The 22,056-nt window shown below is 44.6% G+C and overlaps 2 protein-coding genes across 5 annotated transcripts in view; one reads left to right on the top strand and one right to left on the bottom strand.

Annotated features, from left to right (window-relative positions):
* LOC115147348 (phospholipid phosphatase-related protein type 5) overlaps positions 1 to 863 on the bottom strand; it is a 54,738-nt gene extending 53,875 nt beyond the window's left edge. For both annotated transcript variants that reach the window (XM_029689553.1, XM_029689555.1), the window contains exon 1: positions 698 to 863. The gene's annotated coding sequence lies outside the window, so the exon portion shown is untranslated. The remainder of the gene's footprint in view (positions 1 to 697) is intronic.
* palm3 (paralemmin 3) overlaps positions 810 to 22,056 on the top strand; it is a 32,715-nt gene continuing 11,468 nt past the window's right edge. Inside the window, exons 1-3 of one of the 3 annotated variants that reach the window (XM_029689551.1) lie at positions 810 to 852; positions 19,642 to 19,693; positions 20,724 to 20,804. In XM_029689551.1, coding sequence (XP_029545411.1) covers positions 19,649 to 19,693; positions 20,724 to 20,804 — 126 coding nt within the window. In that variant the 5' untranslated portion in view covers positions 810 to 852; positions 19,642 to 19,648. Of the gene's footprint in view, positions 853 to 875; positions 1,269 to 19,641; positions 19,694 to 20,723; positions 20,805 to 22,056 lie in introns of those variants that run through there. The other 2 variants (XM_029689552.1, XM_029689550.1) reach the window with 2 other exon arrangements.

Below are 22,056 nucleotides of genomic sequence, written 5' to 3'. Positions count from 1 at the left end.
GGAGTAAACGTGGAATACAAGGATAAATCGGGGACAGTAGCGAGCTCAATAGACAGGTACACTGTGGAGACTAAAGCAGAGCATGAGACAACGGCTAACATACACTCTCTGCCTTGTGCACGCACACGTGGGGGCATGTACGTGCGCATGAACGCGCGCACACACACACTGTTGGAAGGGACATGACTAATACAGTGTGCTTACAGTGTTTGGCTCTCAATGTGAAGAACTCCTACGGGTTCCTTTTTTATTCAGGAATCAAAACTAGGGCGATTCAGGGTACGTGTTATTGTGCACGTGTGTGTTTGTGAGAGTCCATTTTATGGATTACAGTCAAGGATATTATGTTTAAATTGCTTGGGAGTTAGTTTGGACATAATTATTCCGATCGGAATATGGAGCAATGAAATATATATGTAATCTGTAATTTACGGGGTCGAGAATATTTCTCACATCTCCAGACGTTAAAATAGTAATGCTACTGTTGCTCTGGGTGCATTTAGCCTATATTCCAATATCACGCTTGTATAATGACAACATATGAGGAGGATATTGGGATGGATCAGGCTACTACTGCCCCCTTCTAGATGCGCTACTATTAAACTATTTACTCTTTGTTTGTCGATAACTTTTGTGTTGTTCACATAGCCCATTCTCCATTTCACCTCACATAATAACATATTGTCAGTTGTGTTACCTGTTGCTCCCTGGTTTCAATGTCTATGGTTGCTCCTGTGTTATGGGAAGTCCACGTCTCACTACCTACAGTTGGTGCATACGAACAACACGCAACTATCCCTGTGCTGCTTTCTAAAAAAGAGGGTTGGCCACCCAGCAGAGCACATGAGTCAGGTAACTGTAACAGAACGTTGCCTCTGAGCTCCCGTGAATTTTGGACACGCATCGACTCGGTTTGGGAGGCAGGGAGTGACAAACATATTTCTCTGAAAGGGATTTTGCTGTACTCCCATGTCTATTTTAAAAACCTTATAGACGTTTTAAGTTTCACGTTTTCGTGTGTCTGCTGCACTGATGTGACGAGTTTTGCGTTTCAAAAGCGGATAAAACGCTCAGGTGTTTGTTTTTCATAGGTGGATTTTCTGCCTTTTTTAAATTATTCCTAAGTAGAGCAGCGACAGGTTTTCCTCTGCGGCATAGTTCTTTATTTCAATACTCTTGTTTACCACGTCAGTTTTTTCTTTCTTTCGTTTTTAAATATTTAATTTGCAACCACCGACAACGCCGAGTGGCCACGTTGGAACAAACAGGTACGTGTCTGCAATAATATTATTAGCCAACACCTTTCGATTTCAAAGTTTCTTTGCGTTTGTTTTCTACTGAATTTGAAAGTTAGAAAAGTTAGTAAACGTCCTTGGGTTGACACCTTTTGAACTCGTGCCAACTCGTGCTAAAAATGTGATCCTTGTGCGCAAGCAACGACAGGCCTGGCAAGCTGATGATTTGCAACGTGCTTGACCTCTGTAAACCATTAAGCCACAGATTCACCAAATCATTATAGAATCATAGTTACATTTGGTCCCATCTTATTTGTTGATATATTCATTCATCAGCTTAGAAATTAACTTGACAGCGAGTGTGGAAAGTCACAAAGAGGCCTCAGAAGAAAAACAAACATTTGGAAGGAGAGGTTATATAATGTTGCCAAAATGATGTTGCGCTTTTCATATCAATTCGAGTTATTTCACAGATCTCCCACATTTCTAGAAGGTACATTCAGAAATCATGATACACTTGAATGGAGTATTTAAATACAGAGAACATAATATACCTCAAAGGGACGGGTAAATGTAGCTCATTATAACCTAGTTAATTAATGCGTTCTGGGATGACGGAACAAATTGAGCCAGCTTTCAATCGCGGAGACTATTGGTAGTGTGTGCACCATCTACACACACTACCAATATTGTACACACAACAACATAGCTGACACGCTAAACTATTACCCATCTAACAGAATCCCTTGGCTCACACTGATTATGTATACTGCGAAAATGCAAGGGACTGTTAAATGTAGGAACTGACTTGCATAATATGTGAACACATACGGTATGTTCCTACTAATGTGCTGAGACACATGGACTGTGTGTAATTTCCATATCTTCTTGCCTATGTGATGTTCAATGCACAGAGTTGCTCATCTACTCTGCTGCATTGTAAACTGCTGAGGTAACGTCATTATGTAGACCAAGCCTGGTCTCATTCTGAGAGAGAAACCAGGGGCTTTAACCTGAGTCATCTAAAACCAACGGCACATAGATCTGCTTAGCTAGCACACAGAGACATATGCATGTGGGGGTGGGGGGGGGGATCCCAGGTTACAGGGGAGACTCCCAACAGGTCTCCTGGGACGTACTCTCTAAAGTCTTCCTTCGCTGAACCCCCTAGGCCCTAACTGTGTGTGTGCTAGCCCAAGGGTGTCAGCAACATAATAGAACCCCTGGCTCACTTTGTTTCTAGGAAGTAGTATGGTGTTCAGTTCACTCTTTAAGTCCCTATAACCAGGGCATATTCATTACTGCACATTGTAGCTTTCTGTTTTGCAACAGAAAATCGAAAAACAAATGTTTCTTATTAATGGACAAATTCAGGTAGTTACTCCCTGTTTCAGACGTTTTTCTTCCGTTTGGTATCTTCTTCCGTTTGGTAGCCATCCTGGTCTCAGAGCATTTTGTATTATTCTGGACGTAAATTCGAAGCACTTAATGTAGTCCGATGTTTCGTATGGTGTGTATACGTTTGTGAATGTCATCATCCATATCGTATGGCTCCAGGTCATCTATAAGTCTCTGCTAGGTAAAGCCCCGCCTTATCTCAGCTCACTGGTCACCATAGCAACACCCACCCGTAGCACGTGCTCCAGCAGGTATATTTCACTGGTTATCCCCAAAGCCAACACTTACTTTGGCCGCCTTTCCTTCCAGTTCTCTGCTGCCAATGACTGGAACGAATTGCAAAAATCACTGAAGCTGGACTCTTATATCTCCCTCTCTAACTTTAAGCATCAGCTGTCAGAGCAGCTTACAGATCACTGTACCTGTAAATAGCCCACCCAACTACCTCATCCCCATATTGTTACTTATTCTCTTGCTCTTTTGCACCTCAGTATCTCTACTTGCACATCATCATCTGCACATCTATCACTCCAGTGTTAATGCTAAATTGTAATTATTTCACCTCCATGGCCTATTTATTGCCTTACCTCCCTAATCTTCTACATTTGCACACACTGCACATAGATTTTTCTATTGTGTTATTGACTGTACGCTTGTTTATGTGTAACTCTGTGTTGTTGTTTTTGTCGCACTGCTTTGCTTTATCTTGGCCAGGTCGCAGTTGTAAATGAGAACTTGTTCTCAACTGGCCTACCTGGTTAAATAAAGGTGAAATAAATAAATAAAATATAATACAAATGTCTATTTGTGCAATATGTTACGAATTTGCTAAACATATATGTTAAGAATTCCAATTTGTTGTGGCTAATGTTAGCTAACTGGCTAACGTTAGATAGGCTACGGGTTAGGGTTTAAAGTTAAATGTTAGCTAACTGGCTAACGTTAGATAGGCTACGGGTTAGGGTTTAAAGCTAAAAAAGTAGTAAGTAGGCAGGTTCACGAAATTGTGCTGAGGACAATAAAAGGCCACTCTAAGTTGTGCAGTTGTCACACAACACAATGCCACAGATGTCCCAAGTTTTGAGGAAGTGTACAATTGTCATGCTGACTGCAGAAATGTCCACCAGAGCTGTTGCCAAATAATTTTCTGTTAATTTCTCTACCATAAACTGCCTCCAACGTTGTTTTAGAGAATTTGACAGTACGTCCAACCAGCCTCAACCACAGTATGGCGTCATGTGGGTGCGCACAGATGCACTTTGTGCTGGGGTGCACCTGTGCCCACACAACGCCATACACGTGCTCTGCGGTTGTGAGGACGTACTGCCAAATTCTCTAAATAACGTTGGGGGCAGTTTATGGTAGAGAAATTAACAAATAATTATCTGGCAACAGCTCGTGTGGACATTCCTGCAGTCAGCGTGACAATTGTACACTTCCTCAAAACTTGGGACATCTGTGGCATTGTGTTGTGTGACAACTGCACAATTTAGAGTGGCCTTTTATTGTCCCCAGCACAAGGTGCACCTGTGCTGTCCCCATGAGTACCCCATGTTGGCGGTGGGGTTATGGTATGGTCAGGCGTAAGCTACGGAAAATGAACACAATTACATTTTATTGATGACAATTTGAATGCACTGCGATACCGTGACGAGATTAGAAAAATAGAGAGGGGGCAAATACTTTTTCAGAGCACTGTATGTATGTGTATATACTGTATGTGTGAAATACATTGGTGTATGTGTGAGAGATTGGTGGGGGAAAGGAGGGGCGCAAAAGATGAAACTGTGAAGTAAGTTTAACCACATCAGTTGGCTTTTTATCTCTGCTATCCTGCTGAAGAGAGCGAGTGTCACACTGACAAGACCGAGGGAGATAAAAATGGAGAGATAAATCATGGTGAAGGGAGAGATGGAGTGATGAGATCTCTCTCCCCCCCTGGGTGATGGATGACTAGTCTGCTGGAGGGAAATTCCTCACTGCCTCTAACACTGCCCTGCAGTGACTACGCTACCCCTCTTTCTCTCTGTTTCTCTCTCTCAAACACAATGTTCCCCTCTATTTAAATGTCTTTCTCTCTTTCTGTTTCTATATATGTCTCTTTTTCTTTACCTCTTTTGTTTCCATTTTACTGTCTCTTTCTCTCTTTCAATTCCTCTATCGTTGTCTGTTTCTCTCTTTCATTCCTTCTCGCAGATTCAGTTCTGCTCACGTACACAACATGACAGTTCATGTACATGACATTGACTAATTATTACCATTAGTACTGTAGCAGAGATCCCATGCTCTCTACGCTATAGTACATATAACTCCAGTGATCTGTCTCATCAGTCTGTGATGTACCTGATCTTAGAGGCTCCCCAGGCCCCAGGTATTTGTGGTATGTGTAAGTGGGAATCTTTTTGTGTCTCCGTGTTCTTTTCACCACACAACCGTTGTCTGTCAGTGTCTTGACTTTGTCCGGGAAGGTAGTGTGAACTGGAGAAGGTACAGTTTACATTTTGGGTGTCTCCCACTGTCTGGAATCATCCGACAGTGACGCGACAAATAAAAGTACTCTTTTGAAAGGTTTACTTTCTCCTATACCCACAGTACAAGCCCCTCCTCCACACCTGCTGGCAAGGCACCACTACAGACCACATAAAATACCAAGACAATTATGTGACACTTTAAATCCTGTATTATTGATGTCGAGGTAATGGTCTGGGGGTGATAATATAAACAAGGAAATAGGGCCTATTCTGACATAAAGTCAGCTGTTTAGCTCTTAGTAATTACCTAGCCCTTCATCATAGCGAGCAACTCGTGAAACTGGTGTGTGTGTGTGTGGTAGGGCAAGTCCAAGGTAACAGAATTACGCTGACTCAGGTTTTTCACTTTAAAATGTATGCCAAACAAAAACCAATGATTGCAAAGTAAAAGAAACCATACAGCTCTATGCACAAGGACTACTTTTAACAATTTCCACAGAAAAAAAATACAAAAACACATTTATTTGAACAGTGCAGATGCACATTTTGGTAACAGAATTACGGTTTGTGTGGTACAAACTGTAATTCTGTTACCAAACTTTGCACATTTTATCGTGGAATTGGCCAGTAGTAGTAGTTTTACCTGAGACCCTAGTTAAGGAAGCTATTCCAGGCACCTCATTTATGACAGGGAGGAGAGGCCAATTTTCAGGCTGTCACAATGTTTATCTAACCTTAGCAAAGACGGTTATCTAACAATGATAGTAGCCGTTGAGACTGCTTTTTACTGCAGTGTGTGTGAGCAGTGTGCTTACTCAGTGTAAGGTAGAGGAGTCTGGTTTGTGAATGAGGTTTTTGATCAATGGGCATTTCAGCTGCCTGCAGGTTGTCATGATGCCAAGAGGTTGCCATGGTGTGAAAGGGCTGACTTGTCCTATGGGTGTGGACTAACCTAAGCCTCCTTTTTGGCTTTGAGTCAGTTTCGTTGTTATAGTCTTTTGTCTACAATAGAATCATTCACTACATTGTACAACATTAGCTGATAGTTTGCTCATCGTGATAAGGACTCTTATTTTGGAGTCTCCTTTGAATACTATTTGCATGATCACCTACTGTTTGTTAGATATGTGCTCCCGTGGCCGGGCACGCTTAATCTGTGCAAGCAGTGTGAAATACCAATGCAACTGCCATGTTTGGATGTCTGGGGCTGCAACCTGACGTCAGACATTGGTCTAATATATGGTATCTGTTTGCTTCAGGTTGCTTAGGCCACGCCCACCACCCCGAGATGTTGGCTTAGGCCACGCCCACCACCCCGAGGAGTTTGCTTAGGTCAGTTAGGTAGCCTACTTGACAGTTAATAACACGGCGACTCAGATTTAAACGGTTCCACTCAGATCAGATGGGTGATTTGACATAAGCTGAGGTCAAAGGTCACTCTTAGTTCCTCAGCACTGAGCTGGGTCACCAGTACACCAGGGTCAGGAGGTGACAGTGTGGGATACCATGGTATGTCTGCATACCAGAGACATCTCTTAGGCAATGTGTACTCCCCTTAGAATCCCAAGGTTTTGTCAACATGGCTAGACTCATAAAGACATGCTAGTGAATCACATCCTGCTGGTGAATTGCAGCCCCAGATGGCAAGCATACGTTGGCTGAGAGTCGAAACTCGATGTTGGCCTTTGAAGGGATACCGTGCTCTAAATCCCACTGTTTGATTTCCTTATATTAATCCAATCACCCATATTTTCTGATTAACAATCCCACAGAAGAGGTGTGATGTATTGCCCCTCATTTCCTCCTCCAGTGGGTTGGAATGGGACTGTGTTTGTCCGGTTGGAATGGGACTGTGTTTGTCCGGTTGGAATGGGACTGTGTTTGTCCGGTTGGAATGGGACTGTGTTTGTCCGGTTGGAATGGGACTGTGTTTGTCCGGTTGGAATGGGACTGTGTTTGTCCGGTTGGAATGGGACTGTGTTTGTCCGGTTGGAATGGGACTGTGTTTGTCCGGTTGGAATGGGACTGTGTTTGTCCGGTTGGAATGGGACTGTGTTTGTCCGGTTGGAATGGGACTGTGTTTGTCCTGGGTGATAATGAGGAATGTTGACGTTAAACATTACAACGGTTGTCTGTCTGTCTGCAGATGGAGCACATCTATTCAAGGACTTTGTCTCTGTACCAGAAGTAGGGTAAGGAGTCACTGTGACCTGTCAAATGGGTCCTTCAGTTTAGATTAGCTTTCTCTGTTAGCTTAGCTTAGACATGTTAGCTTAGCTGCTAGGCCCCAAGGCAAACATTGCTCCTGGTCTTCACCCAATGATAACAGTGGAGATGAACTGAGACCAGATTATACCAGTCCTGGATACCGCTCTCCAAACCTGTTTGAGTTACACAGATATGCATGCAGGCACACACACACACACGCTACAGTCCTTTACACACACAGACACACAGACATAACAGGGGAAACCACTGAAGCAAGCCATTACATGTCACACCTCACAGAGCTGGGATGAGACTACTGCTGCTGCTGCACCCAGACAATGTTAGGCGGAGGTGACTCAATATTCTCATTACAGAACAGCCCAAAATAGTTTGATCAAAACTAGGTCAAATGACAGAACCATACAATATCATATCCTGTTGTCTGTGTGAGCAGCTAGGTTTAGGTGTGTTAGGCTTGTTTCTATTAGGTTGTTTGTATTATGCGCGTGTGTGTGAGAATACACGTGGCCCTGTGTATAGTCAACGAGCTGGTTTGTCATGTTGTGCTTTAACTGAGCTGATGAAGTCAGTGATGACAAAGGGGATACTAAGTAGGGATGTCAGTTCTCAAAAACATCTGAACGTCTCTGGCGACAATTGGAAATGGGGTGTGTGTGTGTGTGACATGTTTGTGCTGTGAGGCAGCCCGAGGTGTCTAGTCAGAACAGGTGTCTCAATCTGGGCCCCTGTTGTAGTCTCTTGATCTTATTCTCTCTCGCGCTCTCTCTCGTTCGCTCGCTCACTCTGTTTCTCTCTGACACTTTCAATTAAATTCAAGGAACAAAGTTTATTGATATGGAAGGTGTAGCAACTTATATAGTCAAACGTTTTGCCAAAGCAAACGTGTAATGATATTTAAAGAATGTAATACTAATGTACCCAGCAGTTCTGTCTCTCCGACTCCTCCCCTATCCGACTCCTCCCCCTCTCCTGGTTATGTCAATCAACTGGTGATTCACCTCGTCTGTGTTGTGTCTGTGTTGTGTCTGTGTTGTGTCTGTGTTGTGTCTGTGTTGTGTCTGTGTTGAGTCTGTGTTGAGTCTGTGTTGTGTCTGTGTGGTGGGATTTGTGTTACCTGTCAGGTTGTGTTTAAACAGTGGTTCTAGACACGAGACCTACATACTGACCTTTCACCCCTCTCTCACCTCATATATACACACTCCCACATTTCCTGAACATATAGAGCCTGACATATGAGTGCTTATGATTAACTCAAATAAGCCACACAGACACGTATCACAGACATATCAGTATTTCAGCAGCATGTCGTGTCCTGCTCTGTCTCAGTAGAATGTTGTTGTTCTCTCTCTCATGGCTTAGTCTTAGACAGTCAGCATGGCTTACTCTGCAACCACATAGAACCCTCAGCTCTCTGCCTGATCAATGGCAAAAGTTACACTTTGTTTTGGTCTGATACTTTACCCTTTTAACTCCCCTCAATTCACTGTATGCGTCCCAATGGCACCCTATTCCCTACGTAGTACACTACTTTTGACCCAGGCCCATAGTGCACTACTTTTGACCAGAGCTCTATGTAGGCAATGGGTTGCCATTGGGACGCAGCCAGTGTAGCTCAGATAGTTCAGCTGGTAATTCCCCTCAGAGATGTGTTCAGTAGACCAGGCTTAGAGAGCTGCCTCCAGGGTTGAGGCATCAGGTAGGCAGTGAGTGAAGGGATGGTGTGTGTGTGTGTGTGTGTGTGTGTGTGTGTGTGTTGTACCTTAGTGTTCCATAACTGCACCAGTGGAGGATATTGCAGAGAGCGCGGTCAAGGAGAAGCCCGGCCCCTGGACGAACAGAGAGACTATTGTGTGTGTGTGTGTGTGTGTGTGTGTGTGTGTGTGTGTGTGTGCGGTACTCAAAGGAGCACCTGACAGAGGGGGCATTGATGCACCCTGGGCTGAGACTCCTTACAGCCCAACACTATGTGAAGAGGAGGAAGGGGGAAACGGCCCATACAAACCTACATGTTATTTGTCATTGGAGATGATGTACTGTATAATGACATTACTGTGTACTCCAAGCACCGTTACAGATAGTGATGCAATACTGAGACAATCAAGTGGTGTGTGTAGGAAGTCATTGAATCCACTAGACATTGGTTGTGTGGGGTAACTTGATAAATGACTAAGAATAGTGATCTGTAGTTTACTTTGGTAATCCCTGCCACACTCCGTCTGTTCATTGTTGGCACTGAGCTGCTATTGCAGCATACACATACATACAAACACCGCTCAATAGGAATGCAGTGTTTTCATTCCCCTGACCCAGCCTGTCACAAAGAAATTATAGTGGGCAGTGTGCTGTTGGATCTGGCCCAAGAAAACACCATGGATTCCTGTCATCTCACACACACACACACAAATATATATACAGTGCCAGTCATAAGTTTGGACACACCTACTCATTCAAGGGTTTTTCTTTATTTTTACTATTTCATACTTTGTAGAATAATAGTGAAGACATCAACTATGAAATAACACATGTAGTCACCAAAAAAGTGTTAAACAAATCAAAATATATTTTAGTTTTTTCAAATTAGCCACCCTTTGCCTTGATGACAACTTTGAACACTTGGCATTCTCTCAACCAGCTTCACCTGGAATGCTTTTCCAACCATCTTGAAGGAGTTCCCACAAATGCTGAGCACTTGTTGGCTGCTTTTCCTTCGCTCTGCAGTCCAACTCATCCCAAACCATCTCAATTGGGTTGAGGTTGGGTGATTGTGGAGACCAGGTCATATGATGCAGCACTCCATCACTCTCCTTCTTGGTCAAATAGCCCTTACACAGCCTGGAGGTGTGTTTTGGGTCATTGTCCTGTTGAAAAACAAATGACAGTCCAACTAAGCGCAAACCAGGTGGGATGCCGTATCTCTGCAGAATGCTGTGGTAGCCATGCTGGTTAAGTGTGCCTTGAATTCTAAATAAATCACTGACAGTGTCACCAGCAAAGCACCATCACACCACCACCTCCATGCGTCACATGCAGAGATCATCCGTTCACCTTCTCTGCGTCTCACAAAGACACGGCGGTTGGAACCAAAAATCTCAAATTTGGACTCATCAGACCAAAGGACAGATTTCCACCGGTCTAATGTCCATTGCTCTTGTTTCTTGGCCCAAGCAAGTCTCTTCTTATTGGTGTCCTTTTAGTAGTGTTTCTTTGCAGTAATTCGACCATGAAGGCCTGATTTACGCAGTCTCTGAACAGTTGATGTTATGCTGTGTCTGTTACTTGTGCTCTGAAGCATTTATTTGGGCTGCAATATCTGAGGCTGGTAACACCAATGAACTTATCCTCTGCAGCAGAGGTAACTCTGGGTCTTCCTTTCCTGTGGTGGTCCTCACGAGAGCCAGTTTCATCATAGCGCTTGATGTTTTTTTTTCAAAGTTCTTGAAATGTTACGTATTGACTGACCATGTCTTAAAGTAATGATGGACTCTCATTTCTTTGCTTATTTGAGCTGTTCTTGCCATAATATGGACTTGGTCTTCTACCAAATAGGGCTATCTTCTGTATACTACCACTACCTTGTCACATCACAACTGATTGGCAAATTAAATTAAGAAGGAAAGAAATTCCACAAAATAAAATTTAACATGGCACATCTGTTAATTGAAATGCATTCCAGGTGACAACCTCATGAAGCTGGTTGAGAGAGTGCCAAGAGTGTGCAAAGCTGTCATTAAGGCAAAAGGTGGCTACTTTGAAGAATCTCATATGAAATATATTTGATTTAACTTTTTTTGCGTACTACATGATTCTATATGTGTTGTTATACTTTTGATGTCTTCACTGTTATTCTACAATGTAGAAAATAGTAAAATTAAAGAAAAACCCTTGAATGAGTAGGTGTCCAAATTTGACTTGTACTGTATATCAGACACACTCGGTCACGTACACGCTCTTCTGATCTCTCTCACACACACTCGCAACACTATGATTGATTTATCTGTCTCCTCCTAGGTTGGTGTCTGTATCTAAACCAGCAGCACAACCATGACAAAGAGGATTTCTCTACTAGAATGACCCTCTATGAGGAACTGAAAATCTATGGGTGATGAAAAAGCACTTTGCAACAAATCGCCCCTTCAAGCTATAGACTCTATGATTGAGTGTATATATATATATATATATATACATACACACACACACACACACACACACACACACACACACACACACACACACAGAGGAATTGCCTTAGATTTTTTTCTCACACACATAAAGAATGACTCTTTCCAGGAACTCTATGTTATGATTGGTGGGGTCTATTTCAATCAACTCCTGACTGGCAGCCAATAACAACAGCAGGGGATGTGTGTGTGAGGTCTGGGTCTTTGTGATTGGATGGCTCGTCGCCGATCGGCTGGAGGACACTTACTGGTGTGTGTTCTTTCCCTCTTCCCAAACAGAGGGAGAGATGCGATGCCAGTTTCCACTGACCTTGGACTGTACCATTGTGTCTGACACGGATATAGCCTGAATATGATATTATTGATGTCAGACAGAGGAAGAAGCCTTGATTGTTTATTTTTATTTGTTGGGCCCATGCTGCTGTTCGGCATCCTTTGAAAGGCTGTCTTGTTGTGTTGGGTGTTGAGTGCTGAAGCCTGTCCACCCCCACCCCACAGACACACACACACACCACCTTATCCCCACAACACATCTCTCTCAAATTCACACACCAGACCGGATTTCCTTTCTGTCGACAAGAGGTGGCCAGTCAAGGCTAGTTGAGCACAGTTGCACTTCCTCCCAGAGGCTAGGGGGCGTAGAGCCCAGATAATTCTGATTTGTTGAAGTCCTCTGGGAAAGTAAAATGCTGCCTCTGGCCGCTCCGACTTAAAATATACTTATTCACACTCTAGATTGGATTAACTCTGTCTCCATGGCAACAAGTGAGCCCTTTTACATCTCATCTTCACTCCCAAGTGACCCAACCTTCAGTGCAATGTGTATTGCTCCAGTGCAACCTCCAGTGTAGTGTATTGCATTGTCTTATCCCATGGCATGACACCTTAGTAGTAGCTTACTAGTACAGATCAGAACCCTGGGGTGCTAGTGGAATAGCCTGGATAGGATACCAGTCTGTTTATGCTTTAGCCACTACTGTTCAACTGTTGTCTGCACCCTGAAATCATCATACATGTGAATGAAGCCATACTTGTACATTTACTTAACATTACTACGCTAATTGAGGTAGCATTGACATGCTTCACTAACAAGTACTACCTGTGCTTATGGACAAAGGGTGTGTGTGTGTTTCCTGTTTGAACCTCATAGGGTCAGCCAGGTCTCTGTCCCTCTCTAACTCCAAATGTCGGGAGGAAATGGAGCAGAAACAGTCACTGCTTTGAAGTGTGTCATGCTGCGTCAGTCGCCGATGGCAACACGGGGGTAATTGTGTCAGTGTGCATGGCTGAACTCTGTTTGATCGCCACGGTGATGTCACTGTATGGACTAATTTAGCCTTTTCCCAACCTGACCCTCATCATTTGATCTGAGACTTGACTAGAAACCCCTCACTGACCTATACCCTTAATGTTACTGGGTCTGGGCTTGGACTAAACCTTCTACTGTACTACTGTCTGTGTGCTCATGGCTGCATGCTTGTTTGACACAACCCCCAACACGTCCACCTCAATGTGTACTTGTGCATGACACGTCCATAACCTATTACTGCTGAGTAACCGTGTGTCTGTGAGAGACCGACATGGTGGCGGCACCTTAAGGGAAGAATGCTCCATATAAATATAACCCCCTGCTCAGTGGAGTAGCTTCAGCCGGTGCGGTCGTACCTGGTCGCGCGACGTACCTGGGCCCGGAGCTGCGGGCCCCCTATGTAATTTGAATATCGCCCCACCATGCCCAAGTATTAATTGTTGACGTGGGTTTATCACGTCTACGGTTTAACGAGAAGATCTTTCTTTAATGTACGCTATATGATAAATGATCCCACTGATGGTTTCACCAACAAAATGTTTTTTTTGCCACTACATAAGTCAGCGTGATATTTTAGTGTATCGATGACAATTAATCCATTTAACTTGCTAAATAAATCATATTATTCAATAGTTTCATTACCAAGTTAAGATAATGAAATGGATTCTGGGATTCATTGTGCAAATCCTCTCCAAAGCGTTGTTGTTTCTGTCATCGTTTTAAGCAACAGTTGAGCTAGCTATCAAGAGACAACGGCCTATAAATTAATAAAGAGAGAAAGTCGAGAATAAAAAATTACGGATTTAAAAAGTGGAGCCCAAATGAGGAAGGCCAAAAATGAGAAAGCAAAGCAAGAATCAAAATTAGTTTCATTTTTCAAATGCAGCCATTGCTAGCGCAAGCAATGTAGCGGGACCAGAAGAGGACGTAGATTTCTCATCGCCAGCAGCAGCTTTTAGCGGGTCAAGTGAGCCGAGGCCAAGCTGTTCCATCCTGCCAGAAGAAGCAACTTTGACAGAGGAGGATACAGGTTGTCAGGTATCGGCGGATACGACCCTGAGCACAAGCCAGGCCGGACAAGCTATCCCGGGCGGGGAGGAAGAGGAGCAGGGCGAGGCTAGAATCGTGGCGGCTGAGGAAACAGGTGGAAGTGGGACAGACGGCCTTTTTTACCTATCCAACTGACAGGGGGCATTATGCAACAAATGTGGATGCAAAAGTTAAACGGCACGTTATTGCATTAGGCTCGTGTAAGCCTACTGGCCCATTCCCAAGAGATGACGAAAGGCGGTGTTTTTCCGAGTCGTATTACACCACTACAACCAAGGCTGGAATCAAATGACCACGTACATGGCTATGTTATTCAGCCAAGCTAAATTGCGCGTATTGTGAGCCTTGCTGGCTGATCGCAGTGCCCCTTTCTTCTCTGGTGAATGGGCCATCTAACATCCAAAAACGCATGTCATGAGACATCCCAGATTCACATGGGTGCCTGTTTTGGTATATGAGCAATGGAAGCTGAATGGCACCTTTGACGCAGAAATGGAGAAAGGCTGCGTAACGCAACAGGTGTTGGAGCTCATAGTTAATGTAACTTTCACACTTGCATCATGTCATTTGGCGTTGAGGGCACTGTGAAAAGCTGGGGCAGGCCAACAGTGAGAATTTCAACTGCTGTCATTTTACGACCCAGTTCTGAAATAACTTCTAGAATGCCCCTCAGGATCCGTTAACTATCTCAGTCCTCAAATCCAAAATGAGCTGATTTTATATCTTAGCCGAACGAGTGAAGTGTGACATTCAGGGAGAGATGTTGGAAGCCCCATTTTTAAATAATAAAAAAAAAATATATATATATATATATATATATATATTATGGACACCACACCGCATGTATCCAAAGTAGACCAGTTAAGCCAAGTTTATCGCTATGTGAGAGTGATGAGGGATGTAAATAATGTCGCCACAGATCTGACCATCAGAGTTGTTTTGTGAATTTCTGGAGCTGAGCTTCAACATAAAATCCTGGGCAGCATGGAGGATAATGGGCTGGATATTTCAAAATGTCGTAGGCAGGGGTATGATGGAGCTGCTAACATCAGCAGGGTCTATTCGGGGTGTGCCGGCCAGAATATCAGAAAAAGAGCCGCTTGCTCTATGTGCATTGCGCAGCGCACAATCTTAACCTGGCTCTCAACGACTCTGTCAAGAATGTTCCAGAGATTAAACAGTTTTATGATACTGTTGAACTGTTCTACACCTTCTTCAGGCATAGCATAAAGAGATGGTCAATGTTGAGTGGTATTTGAGTTTGCACCAGAAAAGAAAAGGTCATTCTAAAATGACCAGTGGGTGGGACCCAGTCATCTAGATATGAGTCCCTTGACGCCCTGAGATACAGATATGTGGACGTAATGAAGGCCCTCACCAAGATTGTGCTGTTAAGTGTCAAGAAGGACGAGAAGGATGATGCAGCAGCACTTGAAAAGAAAATGGTTTTAATCTGCAGCCTAAGGTTTTAGAAAATGGTTTTAGTCTGCAGACTAAGGTTTTAGAAAATGTGAATGTCGTCTCCAAAATGGTTCTGACTTAGAATACGTGGACAACTACAAATACCTGGGTGTCTGGTTAGACTGGAAACTCTCCGTCCAGACTCACATCAAGCATCTCCAATCCAAAATTAAATCTAGAATCGGCTTCCTATTTCGCAACAAGGCCTCCTTCACTCATGCTGCCAAACATACCCTCGTAAACCCGACCATCCTACCGATCCTCGACTTCGGCGATGTCATTTACAAAATAGCCTCCAACACTCTACTCAACAAATTGGATGCAGTCTATCACAGTGCCATCCGTTTTGTCACCAAAGCCCCATATACTACCCACCACTGTGACCTGTACGCTCTCATTAGCTGGCCCTTGCTCCATACTTGTCGCCAAACCCACTGGCTCCAGGTTATCTACAAGTCTCTGCTAGGTAAAGCCCCGACTTATCTCAGCTCACTGGTCACCATAGCAGCACCCACTCGTAGCACGCGCTCCAGCAGGTATATCTTACTGGTCATCCCCAAAGCCAATTCTTCCTTTGGCCGCCTCTCCTTTCAGTTCTCTGCTGCCAATGACTGGAACGAACTGCAAAAATCACTGAAGATGGAGACATTTATTATTATTTGACCATGCTGGTCATTTATGAACATTTGAACATCTTGGCCATGTTCTGTTATAATCTCCACCCGGCACAGCCAGAAGAGGACTGGCCAGCCCTCATAGCCTGGTTCCTCTCTAGGTTTCTTCCTAGGTTTTGGCCTTTCTAGGGAGTTTTTCCTAGCCACCGTGCTTCTACACCTGCATTGCTTGCTGTTTGGGGTTTTAGGCTGGTTTTCTGTACAGCACTTTGAGATATCAGCTGATGTAAGAAGGGCTATATAAATACATTTGATTTGATTACCTCTCTCACTAGCTTTAAGCACCAGCTGTCAGAGCAGCTCACAGATCACTGCACCTATACATAGCTCATCTGTAAATAGCCCATCCAATCTACCTCATCCCCATACTGTATTTATTTATTTATCTTGCTCCTTTGCACCCCAGTATCTCTACTTGCACATTCATCTTCTGCACATTCTACCATTCGTGTTTAATTGCTATATTGTAATAACTTCACCACCATGGCCTATTTATTGCCTTACCTCTCTTATCCTACCTCGTTTGCACATGCTATATATATTATTGATCGTATGTTTGTTTTATTCCATGTGTAACTCTGTGTTGTATGTGTCGAACTGCTTTGCTGTATCTTGGCCAGGTTGAGAACTTGTTCTCAACTGGCCTACCTGGTGAAATAAAAAAGCTTCCCTGGCCAATTACTCTCTTTCAGGGCCTGTTTTAAGAAGGAAATAGCAAAGCACACTACAGTGAGAGACCTGGTCAGGATGCTCATTGTGGATTACAATTCAGTCACATTTTGGGAAGTAGTTACAGCGACGCTCCTTTTCATGACTCTGCCTGTAACGGTAGCCAGTGCCGAGCGCCCCTTTTCCAAACTGAAAATAATGAAATCATACCTGAGGAGCAGCATGGGACCGGAGAGACTGAGTGGGTTGGCCATTCTGTCCATTGAAAACACCAGGGCCAGGACCATTGATATGAATGCCATAGTCAACGACTTCGCAGAGCGCGGGGCCAGTCGAATGCCAATCAATTGAGTGAGTAAGCGTATATTTTTACAGAGCAGGCTACCCAGACAGCCTATATAAATCAAGCTTTATTGAGATTAATTTACATTGCTTGTCAATCTACGACTATGCTCGATCTGTCTTTGGAGACCATGTTCTGGTGCACGGCCACTGAGCCATTTCATTGTCATCACAGCCTATACGTTTAACTAGGCTATAAGAATAATAGTAAGCACATACACATCATATACTGTTAAAAGGCATGCTGCCATTTAAGCAATCTGTTTGAATGCTCCACTTGATTGATTTGCTGGTGTTTTTGCTATAGGCCTCTACGGGAGGCAGATCATTTGAAATAACGGTATGTCAGTTTTTCCCGCCATGCATAACTTCAGCGAGTACTGGGTCATTAGCTGTGTTTCGGTGTTTCTGTCGATTGTTCTATATATTTATGTTTTATAATATAGGCTATTGCCTATTATTTGCAGGTAAAATAGGGTGATTTTTGACCGATTTTTGTGCTTTCGGTGGTGTTGATCGACTTATACAGGTTTATTTCTGACCGCTGTCCATGGTGCTGAATGTATTGGCTATATTGCGGCTTCTCTGGTAACAGCTTCAAATGTGCCCTTAGATTAGGTTCTGCTCTGCTGTTACAATGCTTAGTAATATTAACACACGGCCTTACCAACAAAATCATTTACATTTTAAGGGAAATATGGGTGGTGATATGGGCACCTGGGCCCGTCATGATTAAGATACGCTACTGCCCCGCTATTCGACCCGCTTTTCAACCACCTGCTCCTGCAGAGAACGCTACGCTAGCAGAAACCATGTAGCCTCCCCACAGGGCAAATATACATCCTTTTACACAGTGTGTGTGTGTGTGTGTTGCACACCAAGGCTCTGGGAGTGTTTGCACTGAAGCCATGCCAACCAAATAAACGTTAGCCACCGCTAGCTACTGTGGTCGGTCCAGAAGACGGGGTTTCTCACCTACTGTAGCGGATGTACACACACGCGCACACACACACACACACACACACACACACACACACACACACTGAACCAGTTCCTCCTCTAGACTTTACCATCCTGCCTGCGCCTCTTTTCTCTGTCAATCTCAACTAGTTGGTTGATGAACTGAATTGAGTGAACTGAATTGGGGGAACTGAATTGGGGGAACTGAACTGGGGGAACTGAACTGGGGGAACTGAACTGGGGGAACTGAACTGGGGGAACTCTCTGGGGAACTTGGAACATACTTAGTAGTTAATGTCTTTGGGGGGGTCTGAGAGCGTTGCCATAGTAACAGTTACTGGTACCTCGTGTGTGTGTGTATATAAGTTATTGTTACTCATTGTGTATTTATTCCTCGCGTTATTACTTCTCTCTCTGCGTTGTTGGGAATGACCGGTATGTAAGCATTTCACTGTTAGTCTACACTCCCAATTTGATTTGTAAGTGTAACTGAGTTAACGGTGTAGTGCGTAGGGACCTGGTCTGGGAGGAGTGTCTGTTACACACTGACCCTCATGTGGCGTAGAAGCATGTAGGAGATCTCCCACAATTCAGTGAATACTGTTTAGACAATGGATTATGGTCTTGGACTAATACTGAGTCATTGTGTGCAAGTTTTTCTCCAACTTTCTCTCCCTCTCTGCTGTGCATCATCATATTGTATCTAATTATCAGACTCTGTAGGGAGCTCAACAATGCTCCTCATCAAAGACAGTTTGTTTATCTCCTCACTGCTATTCCTGGCTCCCCATGAGACCTGACGTAGTCCCTACGGAGGCTCATAAGCTGGTTATAAGCTGTCATAGCCCCAATGCCTCCAAACACCAGGGAGGTTGGGGTTTGAGGGAGCTACCAGGGTGTTTTCTAAGGCTTGGAGCAGAGGATAGGAACTGTGTGGAGAAGGAGGAAGGGTAGGTGGTGATTGGTTGCTTTTTACACCAGATCGCAGGAATTAACTAGTGATGGTCAGGTTTTTCTAGTGGATTGGGTCCAGTCTCCAATATTCCCTTTGGAAGTAGAAAATATCACTGTTGTTTCTACCCAGTAGAAATATATCTCCTGGTCCTCTACAGATCAGTTGGTAGAGCATGGCGGTTGCAACGCCAAGATCGTGGGTTCAATTCCTGGGACTACCCATATGTAAAATGTATGCAGGCGTGACCAAGTCGCTTTGGATAAAAGCGTCTGCTAAATGGCATATAGGATCTGTTTCTACATTGTAGAAAACAAAGGCTCTATAATAAAGGTTGGCGGGTCATCACATCCTCCAGGCTGTGTTCATACGTACCAAGTCAGGCTAGTCATATTGTCCCGCTGCGTGTCAGCTGTGAGGATCCAAACATGTAGTTAGTCATTTGCCTTGTGATGCCCGTGGCCATGTCACAAGGGATACGTAATGTGAAACAACACAAGCTAGATAGAAACGTCCAGATGAATTCCCAGAAAAACAACTAAGGCTTCCAGGTATCTCAGGGTCAGAGTGCTGATCTAGGATCAGGTCCCCACCTGTCCATATAACCGTATTAATTGTGCTCTAAAAGGTAAAACTGTTCCTAGAGCAGCACTTTAACTACTTCCTAAGGTAAATGTAACCTACAACCTTTAACCTCTTGTCTTGTCACACAGATTGAAGATGGACGAGGCAGAGAAGTACAAACAGAGACTGCAGGCGATCACTGTGAGTCAAGCACCTGACACACACACAGCCACACATACAGGCCCATGGAAACTAAGCACTGCTCCTTGCGCTGTCTGTCCATAGCTACTGAATAATTTACCCATAGTGCAGTGTGTCGCACCGGGCCGCCTCCCTCAGCCCAGTAAAACAACGCCATTGTATTTCCATGGAGACACAGTGACTATTATTGGGTGGCTACCTCTCTAGGATAATGGTGCCTATGTGACAGGTTTGACCAGATGTTCTCCTCTTTATTACCTCTCCACCTCTTTCTTTGTTTTCTCTTTATTCTCCCTCTGTTTCTATTTTTTTCCTCTTTATTTATCACTCCACCTCTCACTGTATCACGCCCCCCCTCGCCCCTCCTCTCTCTTACTCTCTCTCCCCCTCTCTCTTGCTCTCTCTACCCCTCTCTCTTGCTCTCTCTCTCCCCTCTCTCTTGCTCTCTCTCCCCCTCTCTCTTGCTCTCTCTCCCCCTCTCTCTTGCTCTCTCTCCCCCTCTCTCTTGCTCTCTCTCCCCCTCTCTCTTGCTCTCTCTCCCCCTCTCTCTTGCTCTCTCTCCCCTCTCTCTTGCTCTCTCTCCCCCTCTCTTGCTCTCTCCCCTCTCTCTTGCTCTCTCTCCCTCTCTCTTGCTCTCTCTCCCCCTCTCTTGCTCTCTCTCCCCCCTCTCTTGCTCTCTCCCCCCCTCTCTTGCTCTCTCTCCCCCCCTCTCTTGCTCTCTCTCCCCCTCTCTTGCTCTCTCCCCCTCTCTCTTGCTCTCGCTCCCCCTCTCTTGCTCTCGCTCCCCCTCTCTTGCTCTCTCTCCCCCTCTCTTGCTCTCTCTCCCCCTCTCTTGCTCTCTCTCCCCCTCTCTTGCTCTCGCTCCCTCTCTCTCTTGCTCTCTCTCCCCCTCTCTCTCTCTCTTGCTTTCTCTCCACCTCTCTTTCGCGCGCTCTCTCCCCCTCTCTTTCGCGCGCTCTCTCCCCCTCTCTCTCGCGCTGTCTCTCCCCCTCTCTCTCGCGCTCCCCTCTCTCTCTCTCCCCTCTCTCAGGAGAAGCGTCGTCTGCAGGAGGAACAGGAGAAGGCCAAGAGGGAGATGGAGGAGGAGAGGCTGAGGCTACAGCAGCTCAAGGTGACACACACACACACACTCTCTCTGGTCTGACCATCACCCCCCCACTGTCCCCGACCCGTCACCCCTCACTATGTAGGACTATTTATTCTGAAGTGTAACGTCAAATGGCCAGAAAAGCGACCACATTCACTCAGACACACACGCTCTCTCTGCGAATATGGTGGTGGATACTGGACAGAACCCCCACACTCATTCTCTCTCTGTGAATATGGTGGTGGATACTGGACAGAACCCCCACACTCATTCTCTCTCTGTGAATATGGTGGTGGATACTGGACAGAACCCCCACACTCATTCTTCTTTCCCCACAAATGTAGAATGTAGCCATAATGTTGTTCCGCCAAAATAGTGTACGGACTCATTCCAGCTTGTTAGTAAGGGGCTTACTTCAGTTCCAAATTCCATTCCAAGCAACACACACCTCCTAGTCTACTTGAGAACACACACACCCTTCCTGAAACTGCCTGCCAGAGTTTGGAGGTTTGGCCTTCCTTCACTAGAATGGTGTGCGTGTGTTTACGTGCTCTGCTCTCTGCACTGGACGGCTCTATTGTTTTCACACCACTTCCAGATTGGCGTTCCCACTGCCCTAGGGCGCATTCCTCAAATCCTTGCTTTGTGCTTGTGTACACCCAATGAGAAACTGGTTTCAGGTGACTGGTCTGCCTTAGTCTGCTACCTGGAGCCGCCTCCAAGAATGATTCCCCCAACCACCCTTATGAGGCTAAATTGTAACGAACTGTCATAAACCATCGTTTTTGGTTGGCTAACTTCTAACCTACAAGAACGCCTCTGTCTACAACTGTACCGACTACTGAAGGAGCAAACCCTACTCTGTACTCCTCAGAGGTAAAGGTAGTATTGACCTCTCAATGTCTGTCACCATCAGTGGTCTCTAGACTGCCTCAGAGGTTCATTACAGCCTGCTATCACCCCCCCCCCCAGCTTAAAAGGGCTATTAAAGTTGCCTAACGTCAATAATAAGAAGCCACCCAAAGTCCACTCAGTGAAATGCATTTATTTTGTCCGTTTTAAAGAGGTCTTCTATTAAGGGAAAACACTAATTGAAGGAGCATATTCTTGAAGGTTGTGTAAAAGCGGCCTGTAAAGTTGCTGCCTCGCAGTTCAACAGAGGTACTATAGCCTTCTAATTGTTATCATCATGTAACGTCATCTCATGTTAGTCCTCTGGGGGAAGGAGGTGTACTGTTTGGTTTTCAGACACTCTCGGAGGACAATGGGTATTTCT

Source organism: Salmo trutta, chromosome 14, assembly GCF_901001165.1.
Source record: "Salmo trutta chromosome 14, fSalTru1.1, whole genome shotgun sequence".
NCBI classification, from domain to species: domain Eukaryota; kingdom Metazoa; phylum Chordata; class Actinopteri; order Salmoniformes; family Salmonidae; genus Salmo; species Salmo trutta.
This window is presented reverse-complemented; position numbering and strand designations above follow the sequence as displayed.